Raw genomic sequence first — 15,134 nt, 5'->3', positions numbered from 1 at the left:
CAGTTGAGCACTGTCTAACAGACCGGGAAACAAGACAGAAGACCGCACCACAGCTTGCCACCGTTCACCTTCTAACTTACTTGAAGGTCAGACCTGTTGGGTCTCTGGCCTCCTAATCTCATTTTCTTGTTCAGCTGCCTCTGCGCTGTCTGGCTGACTCCCACCACCCCGATGTCTTTGTGTCTAGGAATCTTCAGAGAACTATTTTGCCAGGACTGCCGCTTGCAGCAAAGTCAACATTTGTCACACCTTCCACACTGAACCTGAGAGGAGCGACAAGCTGAGCCGCCAAAGATAAATACGAAACTGCTCCTAGCGTGCTGGGGCAGGATTCACCGATGTTTATTTTGGAGATGGCGCCCAACAGTGGAACCTGGAGAAGCGCTCCCAGAGAACACAGCTTGTGTGTCAGCGAGGGACTCCCACACCCACTCATATGACCAGGTGAGCCAGTTTTTCTGGGGGAATCCCTGTCGACTTCTAGCTATTCAGGAACTCCCCAGGTATCCTGATGAAGGGGCAGCAGGCTCAGAAGTGAGACAAAACAGCTGTTAAATGCCAGCTTCACTGCTTGCTCGCTGATGGGGCAATATATTCTTTCTCTCTTATTTTTCTTTTGTTTTTGTTTTTGTTTTTGTTTTTGTTTTTGTTTTGAGACACGGTTTTACACTATAGTCTAGGATGCTCCATGTAGCCTACACTGGCCTCCAATTCATAGCAATCCTCTTGATTTAGTCTCTGGAGTGCTGGAAATATAGAGTTGAACGTCCATCCTGAGCTTTTAATTTTCCTCTTTAGCTGTGTGTCTCCATCTGTCAAATGACCCACTTTCATAGAGCTAGTGTAAGGATTAAATGAGATGATTCATGTACAGTGCTTAGCACGGGCTAGCAGGTGTCACCAGTAAGAGAAAACCAATGAATAAAAGGTTCCTAGTGTTGTGGTCTCTCCATCAGAGCAGTCGTAAGATGGCAACACCTGTCAAAATGTTTAGACTTCTGCAATCTACTCAAAACAAAACAGAACAAACAAAAAACTCAGGACAAAGATGCAGACTTTCATCATTTAACAAAATCTGAAAGGTCCCTGGTTAACTGCTGAGAGATCAGGACAGACATTCAGTGACCACACAAGGAATGCTGTTTGCAGATATAGAGTCAACAATAGCAAAGGCTGGTTGTACCTGAGAGAATCAGGTCTGCAGGGCCACCACACTGTAGTACTTAGAATACCCAGTTTTCGACAAAAATTAAAAAAGGTGCAAAAGAACCAGAAGGTATGGTCAATTCAAAGGAAAAAGAAAGGCAGACATTGTTCCCAAGAAAGCCCAGCCATCGGGCCGAAGAAGCAAAGACTTGAAGTGAACGATTTAACTACATGAATGTGGAAAAAGAAACCATGACAAAAAACTAAAATCAGGGAAATTATTTCTGAATGGAGAATATTGGTGGGCAGAGAGAAATTATAGTAAGAAGCCAAATAGAAATTTTGGAGCTAAAAAGTATAACAGGAAAAATAAAAATTTCGAGGGTCAGCCCCAGACTTGAAGAGGCAGAAGTGGTGAATTTGAAGACAGCTCGGTTGAAATGATCTAGTCTGAGTAGCAGGAAGAAAAAGAAGAAAATGAGAGGTCTGTGGGACGCAGACACACTCATGGAGGAGAGGAAGAAGCTGAAAGAGCAGAGATAAGGGTTGGAAACTACCAAAGCTGGTGAAAGACGTGAATGTCCGTCTCCATTCACAAAACAATGAACTGCAGGAGATTCAAAGATGTGTCGTGATCACGGCTACAGTCGACTCCGTAGTCATGGCCCCGAGGAATAGCACTGTGGTCATTACACCCTCAGTGAAGCAGGGGTGTTCTATTTTGCGTCTCAGCCAGTTAAAGGGCAGGGCCAACTCAGAACTTTGTGACTAAGTAGGAAACCAAGTTCTGTATCCCTGTCCTGCCTTTCACCAGCTCAGTGACCGCTCTCTCCTGCCCTTGAACTTCCTAGACCAGACTGTCCCTGAATTTACCAGTAGTCCTCTGGCCTCTGCCTGCTGAGTGCCGGGGTTACTGGGGAGTGCTGCTTTTCTCTGTGGCCAGGGCTGCTTTCAGACATTCTCTGACCCCTCAATCTTCTTACCTTCAAAAATGTACAGAACCAACAGGCAGTTTCCAGGCCAGCACGTTTTTGTGACACTTGCTCATGCGGTGTTTGTGAAAGCAGCTAATAGAATCGGCGCACAGATGATAATAATGTTATGAGGGGATCTCTTCATGTTGTGTGTTGGTTAGTTTTCTGTCAATTTGACCCAGGCAGGGTCATCTGGGAAGAGAGAACTTAAACTGGGAAAAATGCCTCCATCAGATTGGCCTGTGTGCTTACAACTCTGTGGAACATGTTCTTGATTAATGATTGATGCGGGCAGTGCCACCCCTGGGTAGGTGGTCCTGGTCCTGAAATGTATAAGACAGCATTTAGTAAAGGGAAACTTTATTTCTTATTACAGGCTTACTGCTGGAAATAATTTTGTTTCACATTGTACTATAAATATTACAAGTATTTTTTTTTTTGCCCATTTCTTGGTTGAAATTACCATCAAGGAAGAAGAAACCAGTTGACCAAATTGAGATAAATTAACCTTGTATCTGTCCTTGAACACAAACACACACACACACACACACACACACACACACACACAAACACACACACACACACACACACACACACACACACACACACTTTCATTGGTAGTTTTAGAAACAAATTTGGGTAACACTTTGTATTTTATCATTCATTTAAAGCTTATCTTTCGATTTAACACATTTATTATTCTTGTTCAACGTATCGTTTATTTGACTTAGGGAAAAAAAAATCATGTGTCCCGTCATTGGCCCCCAGACATAGTTTTCATATACTTCTGCTCTTCAAAACCTGCTGGTCTGGGCACAATGGGGATCTGCTAGGAGCCACGAGACTGTCACTCATTTCTCTTTTTTCCCTTCAGTCATGTAAGTCACAGAAGTTCTTTGTAACCTGAGTAGATTTGGCCAGAAATCTAAAATCATCTTGAAAGTAAAGAAGGATCCCCCTCCCACCCCCCAGCCCAGGAGGCTCATGGGAATCCTTTGGCAATAAACAGAAGTCCAGATTGGCTGTCAGCATGTAGAACTGAGAGTCAGAACTCCGGGTCACAACTAGACTGGCCTAAGTATTTACAAAAAGCAGAATTTGTGCCCTGAAAGATCCCGGCAAACTCTGTGTCGCTCAAACACACTAGTTTGTGTCACATGTCTGTGGTCCGAGGTGGTGGAGTTGCATGCTGAGGACATAAAAATCTTCATTCACACGGCTAAGCACTGGCCTGGAGTTAGCTTTGGGAGGACGTTCTGTAGGTCAAAGATTGGCTTCCTCCGTCTCCTCTAGAAGAGGAGTCTGCTGATGACAAAAACAAGCAGGATATGGAGGGAGACTGCGAGGGGGCTGCCGAGGGCGTTGACGGCCGGGCTTCTGGCTGTGGTCTTGGCTGTGGTCATGGTTGTGGTCTGGCTCTTGCCTGTGGTCATGGTTGTGGTCTGGCTCTTGGCTGTGGTCATGGTTGTGGTCTGGCTCTTGCCTGTGGTCATGGTTGTGGTCTGGCTCTTGGCTGTGGTCATGGTTGTGGTCTGGCTCTTGCCTGTAGTCATGGTTGTGGTCTGGCTCTTGCCTGTAGTCATGGTTGTGGTCTGGCTCTTGCCTGTAGTCATGGTTGTGGTCTGGCTCTTGGCTGTGGTCATGGTTGTGGTCTGGCTCTTGCCTGTGGTCATGGTTGTGGTCCGGCTGGTCCCAGAAGTCTCAGGGGTGGGGGTCAAGGGTGCAGGTGTTGCTGGGGGAGAAAGAGAAATAATCAAAGAAACAATGTTCTTAGACCTTTGTTGGGAGGTGGGTAGGCGCTAGAAAAAGGCTGGCAAGATGGCTCAGCTGGTAAAGGCACTTGTCATGAGTTCAATTCCACATAAAGGCGGAAGAAGAGAACTGATCTTAAAATGCTGTCCTCTGACCTTCACACATAAGTTGTGTGCATACACACACAATACTAACAAATACTTTTTTTCAAGACAGTAAAGCCAGAGATCAGGAGCAAAAGTTGGTCAATATTTCTCCAGTGCCTTGTGGGGGAGGGAGCTATAGGCAGCTAGAAGGTTCAGACTGCTAAGTAATAAAAATAACCAAGCCTCAGCTGGGTGGTGGTGGCGGCGGCGGCGGCGGCGGCGGCGGCGGCGGCGGCGGCGGCGCCGCACGCCTTTAATCCCAGCACTCAGGAGGCAGAGGCAGGGGGATCTCTGTGAGTTCGAGGCCAGTCTGGGCTACAGAGTGAGTTCCAGGAAAGGCTCCAAAGCTACACAGAGAAACCCTGTCTCAAAAAACCAAAAACCAAACCAAACCAAAAAAAAAAAAAAAAAACAAACAAACAAAAAAAAAAAAACAAACCAAACCAAAACAAACAAAAAACCCTAAGCCTCTATCCTTAAGGTCTGCATGGTCTTTTCTCCTGCATTTTATTTTGCTTATTTGTTTTTCAAATGTGTAGAGTTCTGCCTGCATGTGTGTCTGTGCATCACATACAGTGCCCTCAAGGCTAGAAGAGGTTGTCAGATTTCCTGAGCCTGGAGTCACGGAGAGTTGTGAGGGCCACGTGGGTGCTGGGAATTGAACCTGGGACTTCTGGGATAACAACCAGTGTTTTTAACTGCTGAGCCGAGCCATCTCTCCAGCACCCGAATAGTCTATTGAGATGAGGAGACCCACAGAATTTATAAAACATATGAACTTGTCATTGGTTGGGCAGTATGCTCTCAAGTATCTTCATACTCTCAACTCTAGTGCAGATATGACCCAATGTAGTGCAATTTTATGACTTTCTTGCTAATTCCGAGGCCTTGTGAGAACTCAGTATCATGTAGAACCAAGAACAGTGGCCTCTGCCTTAACATTAGTAGGAGATACCCTATCTAGACAGGTATCTAGAGATACCCTATCCTTGACTTTATTTCTACAGCTAGCAAGCCACAGGCCATTTTCTAGCCATTTTCTCTTGCAGGTTCTGGCTGGACACTGGTTCTCAGCGATTATCTCTTAGAGAAGCAAAGAGAGCCAGGCCTGCACTCCTAGGGACTTGTCTGATGCCAGAACACCTGGAGCTTGGAGCTCAGACACTTCAAGGGTGTCTCACCCTTAGCTGGGAGTGGGTAGAAGGGCACTTTCAGGAAAGGGCAGAGACAGGAGGATTGCTGGGACTTGTTGGCCAACAGCATAACTGGAAATGGGAAGCTCTAGGTTCAGCGAGAGCCCCTATCTTTAGTCATAAGAAAGAAAGTCGTAGAGGAAGGCAGAGGATGCCCTCCCTTGTCCTTCCCATGTCCACACACTCTGCCCCCACTGCCCACTTTACTTTCTTCCCCTTTAGAACTTGGCACCAAGAGAAGAAGGAAAATGGCCCAGGCCCAGGCCTCCTTCTGCCTGCCTGGTGGATGCGCTCCTGCTCTGAGACGGTGCCTTCTCTCTCCAGCATTTCTCCAGGACATTCCATGCAGCTGGAGAGCAGAGCACAGCCACGTTCGTCCCCTTTTCTGTCATTCTCTTATTTGGTTTGGGACAAGAGTCTTGCTCTGTGTATAGCCCAGGTTGGCCTTGAAATGGTGACCTTCTGGCCTTAGCCTCCTAACTGCTGGGAACACAGGTGTACACCACCACTCCACACCTTTCCTCTAATTTTTAAACTGTATTTTGTTAGGGTAGAGCTAAGGGGTCCTGATTAGAAATAAACATTTCCCCCTCCATTAGCATTTCTGCAAATGTTTTTCTCAAAAATGTCCTTGAGGGAGAAAATAACCTCAGAGAGGGAAAGCCACCCAGGAAAAAGTTAAGACTGTCATATAATAGTTTGATTAGGCATAAGCACTTTAAAACTTGTTGTTAGAAATAACTGTTCCATTGGTGCATTTGGTAGTAGATAACCTAAAGAAAAACCAGCCACATGCTGTGTGCCTTTCAGTGCTCTGGGACTCAAGAAGAAGGCCTGCTATTTGGACATTGTGAAAGACTAATAGTTCTTGTTTTTCTCCCCCCACAACACCCCCCCATGCTGGAGATTTGACTCCAAGGCCTCACACATGCTCTCGGCTGAATCTTAGACTAAAAAAACTGCATTGAAATGATCTCTTTAGTTTTAACCTAAGTCTAAGAAAAGTAGAAAAAGGTGTAAGATGTGGAATTGGAGTCCTCACTCTGCTCTGGACATTCTCTGTGTCCTTAGGGAAGTTGACTCTCCTTTCTGAAGCTCGGATGCTTTGGCTTCTTACAGGGAAATATGAGAAAAGGGAACAGAGGAAGGATGAGGAGCCCAGGAAAGTATGAGCCTGGGGTCTGCACCCTGTGGAAGGCTGGTGGAAATTCCTGGTGGGGACGAGAGTGGCTAAGGCTGTTAGGAACTCGTGAAAGGGCTGTGAACATGACTTAGTAAAGTCCTTTTACTCAGTTTTGAGGACCTGAGTTTGATCTCCTCAATCCCTTGTGAAAATTCCAGGTGTGGCGGCACATGTTTGTAATCACAGCACCAGAGAGGCCAAGAAGGCAGATCACTGGAATCACTGGCTAACCATCCTACTTTGTGAGTCCCAGGCCAGTGAGAGACCCTGTCTCAAAAAACAAGGTGAGGCTGACTACTGACCTCCATAAGCATGAATACATGCATACACATGAACATGCATGCATGTTTGTGAATACATGTGTGCGTGCGTACACGTACACACACACACACACACACACACACACACACACACACACACACACACGGAATAGAAAGAAAACCCATGAAAGGGTCAGGATGCAGCTAAGCAATCACGTACTTTCTTAGTTTGTGCCAAGGTACTAGGGTCAATCTACCTTTTGCAAAAGAAAAACAAAAACAAAAACAAAAAGCAAGTCGACAAGAACTTATGACATTATTGTCATTTTTGTGATACCAACTCTTTTTGTATAACTAGTACCTTCCAATCCCCCTACCCTGCATAATTCCCTTACAAACTGGTTGATTAAAGGTGGACCCTGTGAAAGCCTGTGTGAGTGGGGTTTCAGGTTCTGGGTGGACACTGAGAATAATGTTGCTTTTTCAGATTGGTGCCTATCTAGTACTGAACAGAAGTAGTCCCTATTGAAACAGGGTTTGGAACCACGGGTGACCATGGGGATTTCTGAAAAGTTGCACAAATCTTGGAGAGGGCTTTTGTTTTTCCACATGACATAAAACAAAAGGTTGGGGAAAATCTCACATTAGGTATGAGGATGGTGGGAAACTCAACTGATACTTGGGTAAAATAATTTTCCAGACTGCTTGAGTTTATCGGTAAATATGCAAAGCGTTTGCAACAGAACTCACTCATCTGTTCCAGTCTCACAGATGACATCATAGCTGTGCGATTGGCGGTGACGATGGAGACTCTGGAGGGCAAATCAGTGAGAGAAATGGTGAGGATCTTGTCTGTGAAACTCACAAGCTACATCTTAGCCTTTCTGAACCACCCCATCCTGTTAATCTCTTTTGAGCGTACTTTTTATATGGCACAATAAGCTGATCATTAAATATTGACCTCGTTCGTGTTGACTTGACCGAACTCCTCCAGGGTCTTAACTCTAAACAGCTCTCCCATCCCCACCAGCTTCATCATTAGGAACTCCCCACAGGCTGGTACACATATTTGTCCCTTGTTCAAGAGAATCTTTTTGTCTGTAATAACTTCCCTGATCATATCTGTTCAGAAACTCGAGGATATCCTTTAAGTCCAGTCTCCCTATGGTTAATCCTGACAAACTCCCACCTTTTGTTAACGTTGCTATGAGCTTTTCTACCCACTAGAGGGCTGACTTCTGGAGGGCAGGCTCTGTTGTGAATGTCTGCCATACTGCAGGTACTCAACGTTCATTAAATGATTCTCAGAGCTCATCCTGTTGTTATTAAATTAGTGGGTCTACTATAACATTGGCCCCTTGTCTATACATCCAGCAGGTCACCAAGGAAAGGACACAGTCTGTATACCAGTCACTGTGCTTGGAGTGAGCAGATAACAGTGAACCCACCAGTCATGGCTGTTACGCTCATGGCGTTTACAGTGTCTTCAGAGACAGATTTCAGTGACTAGCCAGATAATTAGTTAAGGAGTCAGTTGCAGTTATGATGTGTGTGATGAAGTAGAGGAAGGCTGGAGAGTGTGTAACAGAGCTCTTTCTGAATCTACATGTTCAGGGAAAGCAGAGGAAGACTTTCACCTCAGTACTAACATGTGTGTGGGTCCTGTTTCCCAGGTCCACTGTAAATCCCACAGGCCAAGACCTTTGTCGTCCCCTTTGGACCCTACTCAGTGTAGTGTGCCCCCATGGTGGTATTCCTTATGTCCGCCTCCCCTTGAGTCAGTCTTGCTGATCATGGGTGTGTATATTATGAACAAGCAGAGAGACTAGTGTATTGCAGTAAATGTGCAAGTCTGCACTGTCGGTGGCCCTGTGCTGTTTCTCCTGCAGATTGTCATTGCTCTGTCACAGCTGGTGCATCGAGTGTGGCCAACATCCTTACTCTAAGTAGAGCTAGCTGGCTTCTAAGCAACTGTTGCCGTGGTGGGATTGGTAGTAATGACTCCCTTTGGATTCTGCTTTCATTTATCACTCTATGGGCACAACAGTCCCTCCTCTAAAGCCAATGAAGCCTGGCTAGGTCCAGAGTGTGGCAAGAGAGGGAAGCATGGCTTAACAGTGTCACCAGCTTCCACAGAGACCAAGGTGCTGACAGTGGACACAGCACGCCAGGGTTGCCCTTTCAGGAACACTGCGTTCTTCACAACACCTGGTTTCTGAAGCCAATGTCAAACCATGCCCTCAGAGTAAGAGGCATCTGTTGTGAAAGAATAATGCCAGCCACCGGTGACCTCTTCTTAGAGCCTCAGGGCATCCATTTTTTATGACAGAAGGAAAAAACTGTTTTTACTCGATGTTGCACTTTCTCTTATTTGCACATTTCCAAAATGGGTGTATGTTTTACAAATGATTCTCCACTAGATTTACACCTCTCTCTCTCTCTCTCTCTCTCTCTCTCGTGTGTGTGTGTGTGTGTGTGTGTGTGTGTGTGTGTGTGTGTGTGTGTGAAAGTGGAAGGGGACTATCTGCAGGAAGGAAGGTAACTGAAGGGAAGGGGGAACAAGAGAAGGTAATGAGGGTGAATAGGAGCAAAGTACAATGATATACATGATGAAAATGTCATAATGAAATCTATTATTTTGTATGCTAACAAAAGATTTAAAAAAAATTCACTAGTTTGAATATGGAGAACTTGAAAGAGTATCCCAGTCTTCCTGATTATGTTGGGCACTGTGCATTGGTGTGTGTGTGCACGTGCGTGCGTGCGTGCGTGCGTGCGCATGCATGAAAGGCACAGCAAGGGAAGGCGAGGCAGACAAGAAGCGGCGCTGCTGGGTTCTCCACTCACTCCCACAGTCTAATTTTAGTCCTAGTTAATGTGAATCTGTATAAACCTCTTATGAAAATTCAAAATCCCAAAGTGAAATACGATCAATCCTTACTGCAGGTTGATTTTAGTCACATCCTCAGAATCAGGAGCTATCCACGTTGCCTGGAAGTTGGAGTTGTTTGAGGATGTCATGAGATAGAGGACACTGGTGTCATTGCATTCCTGAACTGGTCCAGTCCAGGATCCCACTGTGTTGTTGTTCTGGTTCACTGCTTTCAGAATCACGGCACTGACGGAACTGTTCACAGGAACGAACACTAGGACAGGACGAGGTAGCAGTTAGTGTGAGCCAAGCAGAACCAAAACGAAGTGTGAACAAGGAAGTTACAGAGTATGGACAGCAGGGCCCCGTTTCTGTAAAAAAAAAACTGAAGGCAGCCTAGCTGAAAATTACGAAGATACTAACAGGGAACTCAGGGTGCCATACACCTGTAATTCCAGCCTATGGGAGGTGGGGGATTGAGGATCATGGGTTCAGTGTCCTCCTCAGCTACAGAGAAGTTTAAAGCCAGCCTGGGCTACAGATGATTTTAATATTCTTCTTCATGCTTGTTTTTTAATTTTCCAAATAGTCTACAGTGAAAGGCAGTTAAGAGTCTGATCATCCTCTGGCCCTGGTTCTGCTACACATGAGGGGACAGATCCTAAGAGTGAATAGCTTAGCCTCTCCTCAAAGGTAGGTACCCCTGAAAAAGTTACGAGGTCTCCTAGGAAGTGCTTCAGGAATACGGAGAATATTGTTGCTGAGTAAAAGCAAAACCTTGTTCCTGACCCCAGAAAGGCTGATTCTCTTGGTCTTGTTTGTTGAAGGTGGGGGTGGGGTAGGGCAGCAGTTGGGATACCTGTGAGACACTGAGGTCTGAGCCACAGAGTCCTAATCCAAGGACCAATCAAATAACCCCTATGGGTATTCTCTATCTGATGAGGTCTGAGATCCAGCCTGTCTGCACTTACAGGGGCCCTCACTGATCTCTGTTAATTTCAACATGAGGATATGTCATTCTCTCTGGTAAATGCTTTGATATTGATATTTGATATTGATATACATAGCACAATAGTAAACAGTCTTGGATCTGCGTTCTGGCTCTACTACCTGTTCTGGCTCTGGTACTTAGGAGCAAGACAAGTTACCTCTAGGCCTTGGTTTCTTCTGGCTTAGTGGTCACTGTGCACAGTTTTTGGTTTTTGAAACAGGATCTCATCCTGAGCTGGACTCATGTGTAGCTGAGGATGACCTTGAACTCCTGATTTTCCCGCTTCTCTGTCTTGTGTACGGGCATTACAGGTGTGTGCAGGTGTGCCTGGTTTATGAGATCCCAGAACCTGGGATGTGCTGGGCAAACACTCTAATTAAGCTATATCCTTAACTACACTTTTTTTTTTAAGTTCCCACTTTGTTGCTCTGGGTCTGGGGAACAATGATGTTATCCCTCATCATCTGGGATGATGCTACCTATTGGTAAAGGCTCCTGAGAGGACTGAGGAAAAGATGCCAACATGTGTTTCATAACATTCACAAATTGTGAATGTTATTACTAATTATATTTAAGCACATTATATTTCTTTGGCCTGGTTTGCTTGCCAAGAAGGTCAGCTGACGCATATCCCATAAGCCCTGACTCACTCAGAGAGGAGTTGACCTTTGTCCTACATTTCTGCATCTTGGTGTGGCGGAAGGTGATGCGCAACAGTGTCACTTAGATAGACAGTCATCAATCCTCTAAGCTCTCCACGGGTGTTTTCTCGACTGTTCCTTTCTGCTTCTCCCCTTTCACTGTGGGCTCAAAGCCTGCCTGCCTTCCTTCCTTCCTTCCTGAGCACTTTCATTCTCTGGATTTGTGGCCTCAGTCTCTCCCCTCAGGATGCCTTGCAACATGCGGTGACCAGACCAGACTCAAGTAGGAAGTGTGCCTTTCCACCTAGAGAACCGAAACATTTCCGCCTCCACGGTCTTTTCCCTGTCAGTGACAGCATCCAGGGCCCCAAGAGCCTAGCCTCCCTCTTCTGTTCGCGTTCCACTCTAGGGACAGCAGCTGGTTCCCACCTCCCCCACCCCCAGCTGCTCTGCAAACGCACCTGGCTCCTATCTGACCCACACCTGGGCCTGGTGTTTGTTCATGTCTGGGTGCCTGTCTGGAACCTTCCTTTTTTGTTATCATTCACCTTGTCCCCACTTACACACCCAGATCTTGCTCTCATCCTTCCTCTGGACTTAGTTCTCTTTTCCCCTCATGCCTGAAACACTGACACGCTGACTCTAGAACTGAATACTTAAGCATGCTTTATGGTTTCATTGGTGTTAGCGGCTGGGCAGCCCAGGGAGACGACTACTTTTGATCGATCCTGCGGCCCTGCATCCGGCAGGGGTGGATGTAAACTTAGTGGTAGTGCGCTAGCGCTTGTCTAGCATGTTCAAGGTCTTGAGTTCTGTCTGTCGCACTTAAAAAAAAAATCCTTTATTCAGTGGAGTACAATGTTCTTAAAGCTGGAAAGTTCAGGAAGTAAATTACATCCTTCTTGCCCATAGAAGTGAACAATGAGGCCGAGGCTGGCCTAGCATAGTCTTAATGTAAATACTGCGGGTTTCTTTCCTGAACGGATCCAGGGAAGGTGCTCTGAGGTGTTGGCTACGCTGAAGCCATTTATACATGGCTTACCACTGTTGACCCAATGCTGAAGTGGAAAAGGATTTCAAACCAAAACAGGGGAAGGTGGCTGACCTGGTGTTTATTCGGGATCTCTGGAAGGCCTGAGTCCCACCATGACATTCTACGAAGGGATTGGCCAAGCCTTCTTTGTAACTGTAGGGGTGGAATTCGGCCCTTCTCATCCCCAAGGACAGAGAGCATTTTTGACCCTCAGTTTAGAGTCTGAGTCAGATTTACCTCAGAGCTGCTCGCTGGCTCGCACACATTTTGGTTTGCAATGGAATCTGATAAAGAGCAAAGCAGGTATAGGCACTCAAGGAAGTGGAGCTCTTTTCCTCTTCCCTGAGGCTACAGGAACAGCTGCGGTCGCCCTTCCCCCCGACTCCCCAATGTCTTGTTTCGCCCCTCCTGCCTCCCTCTGCTCAGAAAGGCTCCCACGTCTTCATCTTATCTCCCCCCGCCCCAGACTTCTCTTTCTCCCATTTCAGCAGCAGACCTGCCTGTCTCCTGATGAGCTATTTTACAATCGCTCTCGCAGTAAGGGATTCACACACACACACACACACACACACACACACACACACACACACTCACCTAGCATTCATCTTGAATTACAGACTTATCTCCCCTGCTCTGGTATGAAAAGACCCACTTCTCAAGGGAGAGGGGGGCGCACGGGGCGGGGGTGGGGGGCGATGGGATGAGACACCCAGACTTATCTCCTTGCTCTGGTATGAAAAGACCCACTTCTCAAGGGAGAGGGGGGCGCACGGGGCGGGGGGTGGGGGTGGGGGTGGGTGATGGGATGAGACACCATCCTGTTACAGCAGGAGCGCTTGCTTAGGGACAGGCCCCCAGCAAACAGTAGGGACAAGCAGGATGAGTGTGGGAAGGCCTGGACGGCATGGTGGTTCACCTTCAAGGCTGGGCCTCCACAGACCACGGGTAAGGCCATACCCAGGTGGTCTCTGCCAAATTTGCTTAGACTTTTAAGGAAGGGTGAACATTACATTTTTCCCCCCCCAAAGTATAAGCAAAACTAGGTAGAAAGCATTTTCCTTGACTAGTAGATTTGACTAATTAGAAAGCTTATTCTTCAACTTGTATGTTTTGTTGAATCACCAAAGGGAAAGATGTGAAATACTTTCCAGACACCTCTAAGAAAAACGTTAGGTGAAGATTGAATAAGGTCAGGGAGCTTCTGCCGCCTGTGGGCAGTGAGTCCCCAGCAAGTCATTTGACACCTCTGCACTCAGGGCTCCTCACAGAAAAGGTGGGCTACTGATGTCTTCCTCTAGCTCCCATGGTTTTTCCCATGCACTAAATGCAAACCATCCCTCCTGGTGCTCTTGGGGTATCGTCATTTTGTCAAGTGGATGTGAGGAACTGTAGACCACAATGAAATCCCTCAAAATAACATAACATCCCTTTAATATGTCTGTCCAGGTGGATCTGGCTGGGGCTCAGTTCATCTGGGCCCTGGGGCTTTATACCACCCGTGGTCCTTCCAAACCACTCTCACGTATGAATCAGCCCCCCCTCATTTCCCATCCTGTTCACACACACACACACACACACACACACACACACACACACACACACGCGTTGAGTGCAAGGACGGAGGGGTTTGTTCTGCGAGAACCAAGGACGGCGGAATGAATGGTTTTGACTCACCCGTGTAAGTTCTGTTCCCGCCAGAGCCCCCAGCCTTAGTGCTGATTCCCAAGTTGTCAGAGGTGAGGACTGTATCCAAGGCCATGCAGGGGTTCTGGTAACTCGCAGAAAAGGCAGGAGAAAAGCACAGAGCCAAGCACAGGAACAGCCCCAGCTGTGGCAGCAAGGCACGGGGTGCAGCCATGGTCCTGGTCCGCTTGGTTGCCGGGCTTGGCAGTAGTAAGACTGAGTAGGAGTGCGGGGCTCTCCAGTTTATATGCTGTGGGGCCGGAGCTTCTGGGTGAGGTCGTATGCAAATTTCCCTCCTCCCTCCTGAAAAAAAAAAAAAAAAAAAAAAAAAAACCTGCCTTCTGGAATTTGGCCCAAGACATCACCAGGAATGAATCACCAGCCTCCACTTTCGTGTCACCAACCATCCTTTACCAATTCCAGTTTTGCTCAAGAAGAGGACTGGACAAATTATTGTGCACGTCCGTCACCTCAGCACCTGACATCTGAGGCCGTGGAGAAGGCTAATGAGAAGTGGTAAACGCCGAGGAGTGGAAGTCCACAGTTGAGTAATTATCGCGTAGGTGGTCTGTTTGGAAGCTCTGCCTTTCTCTGCAGAAACTCAGGCATGGGTGCCCTTTTGGTTTTGTTTTTTTAATCTCAAAACATTGTATAGCCTTTTCTGATGCTCCTTTAATTTCCAGTTCATCTCATGACTAGCCTAGAGCTGGATTTACTTACTTATTTTTCAATTACACTTGTTGGGGCCGGGAGATAGGAGGATGCATGGACCACAGCGGGTGTCGGGAGGTCAGAGAACAACTTTCTGGAGTCATTTCTTTCCTTCCATTACATGGGTCATTAGGAATGAACTCAGGTTTGGTGGCAGATGCCTTTCTTTAGTCCCAGAGCCTTCAAACCTGCCCTACTTATTTAAGACACTGTCTCGTGCATTTTAGGCTTGCCTTGAGTTCTCTGTGCATGAAGATGACCTTGAGTTTCTTTGAAAATATAATCTTTATTTTTATTTAGTTTTTGAGGCAGGGCCTCACTGTGTAGCTTTGGCTGGCCTGGAACTTGCAACACAGACCAGGCTGCCCTCGTAACTCCCAGAGATCTGCCTGCCTCTGCTGTCTGAGTGCTGGGATTAAAGGCGTGTATGGCCACACTCAAGATTTACTTTATTTTTAATTACACGTTTGTGTGAGTGCGTGTGGGTATGTGTGTGTGAGTGCATTTGCCCTGGGAGGCCAGAGGTCTCAGATCTCTTGGAACTGGAGT

At 46.7% G+C, this 15,134-nt stretch overlaps 1 protein-coding gene across 1 annotated transcript; it reads right to left on the bottom strand.

The window, feature by feature from the left end:
• Positions 1 to 2,888: 2,888 nt before the first annotated feature.
• Positions 2,889 to 14,049, bottom strand: Plet1 (placenta expressed transcript 1). The gene is made up of 4 exons (XM_052728869.1): positions 13,866 to 14,049; positions 9,596 to 9,800; positions 7,405 to 7,466; positions 2,889 to 3,852 (listed from the first exon to the last, which is right to left on the bottom strand). The coding sequence occupies exons 1-4, from the start codon at positions 14,047 to 14,049 to the stop codon at positions 3,410 to 3,412; spliced, it is 894 nt and encodes a 297-aa protein (XP_052584829.1). The 3' UTR covers positions 2,889 to 3,409.
• Between the last annotated feature and the right edge of the window lie 1,085 nt (positions 14,050 to 15,134).

The sequence above is a fragment of the Peromyscus californicus genome, unplaced genomic scaffold, assembly GCF_007827085.1.
Source record: "Peromyscus californicus insignis strain IS unplaced genomic scaffold, ASM782708v3 Scaffold_11__1_contigs__length_118956290, whole genome shotgun sequence".
In the NCBI taxonomy this organism is placed as follows: domain Eukaryota; kingdom Metazoa; phylum Chordata; class Mammalia; order Rodentia; family Cricetidae; genus Peromyscus; species Peromyscus californicus.
Note: the sequence above shows the minus strand (reverse complement) of the source record. Positions and strands in the feature narration are given on the sequence as shown.

Coding starts and splice junctions, on each gene's coding strand:
- Plet1 (XM_052728869.1), bottom strand. CDS start 14,049: ATGGCTGCACCCCGTGCCTTGCTGCCACAGCTGGGGCTGTTCCTGTGC. Junction 7,467..9,595: donor GTGACTAAAATCAACCTGCA/GTAAGGATTGAT, acceptor TTTGCCCTCCAG/AGTCTCCATCGTCACCGCCA. Junction 3,853..7,404: donor TGTGAGACTGGAACAGATGA/GTGAGTTCTGTT, acceptor TTTCTCCCCCAG/CAACACCTGCACCCTTGACC.